At 38.1% G+C, this 1,067-nt stretch overlaps 1 protein-coding gene across 4 annotated transcripts in view; it reads right to left on the reverse strand.

Annotated features, from left to right (window-relative positions):
* Positions 1 to 1,067, reverse strand: part of LOC119590599 (nostrin-like) — a 116,570-nt gene that overhangs the window by 1,492 nt on the left and 114,011 nt on the right. For all 4 annotated transcript variants that reach the window (XM_037939275.1, XM_037939277.1, XM_037939278.1 and 1 more), the window contains 2 exons: positions 855 to 1,007; positions 110 to 262 (listed from right to left, as the gene is read on the reverse strand). In XM_037939275.1, the coding sequence (XP_037795203.1) occupies positions 110 to 262; positions 855 to 1,007 (306 nt within the window). The remainder of the gene's footprint in view (positions 1 to 109; positions 263 to 854; positions 1,008 to 1,067) is intronic.

Consider the following 1,067-nt stretch of genomic DNA (forward strand, 5'->3'; position numbering starts at 1 on the left):
TCAGTACTTCTTATTCTTTGTATTTGCACCAGTATTAAAGATAAATTGAATTAAACACACACAGAGTTACACCTAGTGTCACTCACTGATAATCCTCTATTACACTAACCTTCAAAACTGAGAAGTTGAGGCCCTGTTTGTCTCTATGGACTTCTATGTGTTTGGCCAAAGGATGGGTCATCCTGGGCCTGTTGTTGAGCTCATCCAGGGAACACTGAACCTTGTATCGTGCAGCTTCCAAGTACGCCAACATAGCCTTCATCTGTTAGGGATAGAAGACATTCAGAAAAGGGGCTAATGGTGCTGGATAAGTCTCTGAGAAAATGATAGTAAAATATGGCACAAGAACTTATTTCAGAGGAGGAGATTTAGTGTCTGGATCAAGACACATAAAGCAAGAAATACTGTGTCAGTAAAGCCTATGATAGACAAGAGAAGAAATCGAGAAAAGAACAAGGGTGAAAATAAAGCTAAATAAATTAAAATCCTATTAGCTATTAGCATGGTAATTGGAACAGAAGGTGACAAGCCTGAATGTAAATAAGTAAATTACTGATAACCATCATCAACTGAAAACTCTACTCCTGTATTAGTTGCAAGCGCTACCCTTGTGACAAAAAACTTACATGCTGCAGCCTGTTGTAGGCATCCTGTTGAGATTAAAAAGTATATGGATCTTTGGGTTTTACTTTGCAAGAAAAATGAAAAATGCCATTCATCGATGATTCAGAAAAAAGAAAAAAGGAAATTATGACACATGACTCTTCCAGTATAATATCCTTTTTTATTTTGTCATAAACCATCCATGTTAGGGATAGTCAGAAACAGGTACTATGAGCTCTATGTGCACTTACATGTTGCAGCTTATCATTAACATCTTGCTGAGATTCTTCACCCCCGAAGGTAGGTGTTTCCTGTAGTGCCTTTGCCAAGTTCTCAACACCTTGCTTCCCTCGTCTCTCTCGCTCCAGATCAGTTTTCAGCATTTGTATGAACTTCTCCAGAGCCTGAAATCAACAAACTTCTTGTTACAAATGTACAGTGCATATTATATCACTGTGGAGTAT

Source organism: Penaeus monodon, chromosome 27, assembly GCF_015228065.2.
Source record: "Penaeus monodon isolate SGIC_2016 chromosome 27, NSTDA_Pmon_1, whole genome shotgun sequence".
Classification (NCBI taxonomy): domain Eukaryota; kingdom Metazoa; phylum Arthropoda; class Malacostraca; order Decapoda; family Penaeidae; genus Penaeus; species Penaeus monodon.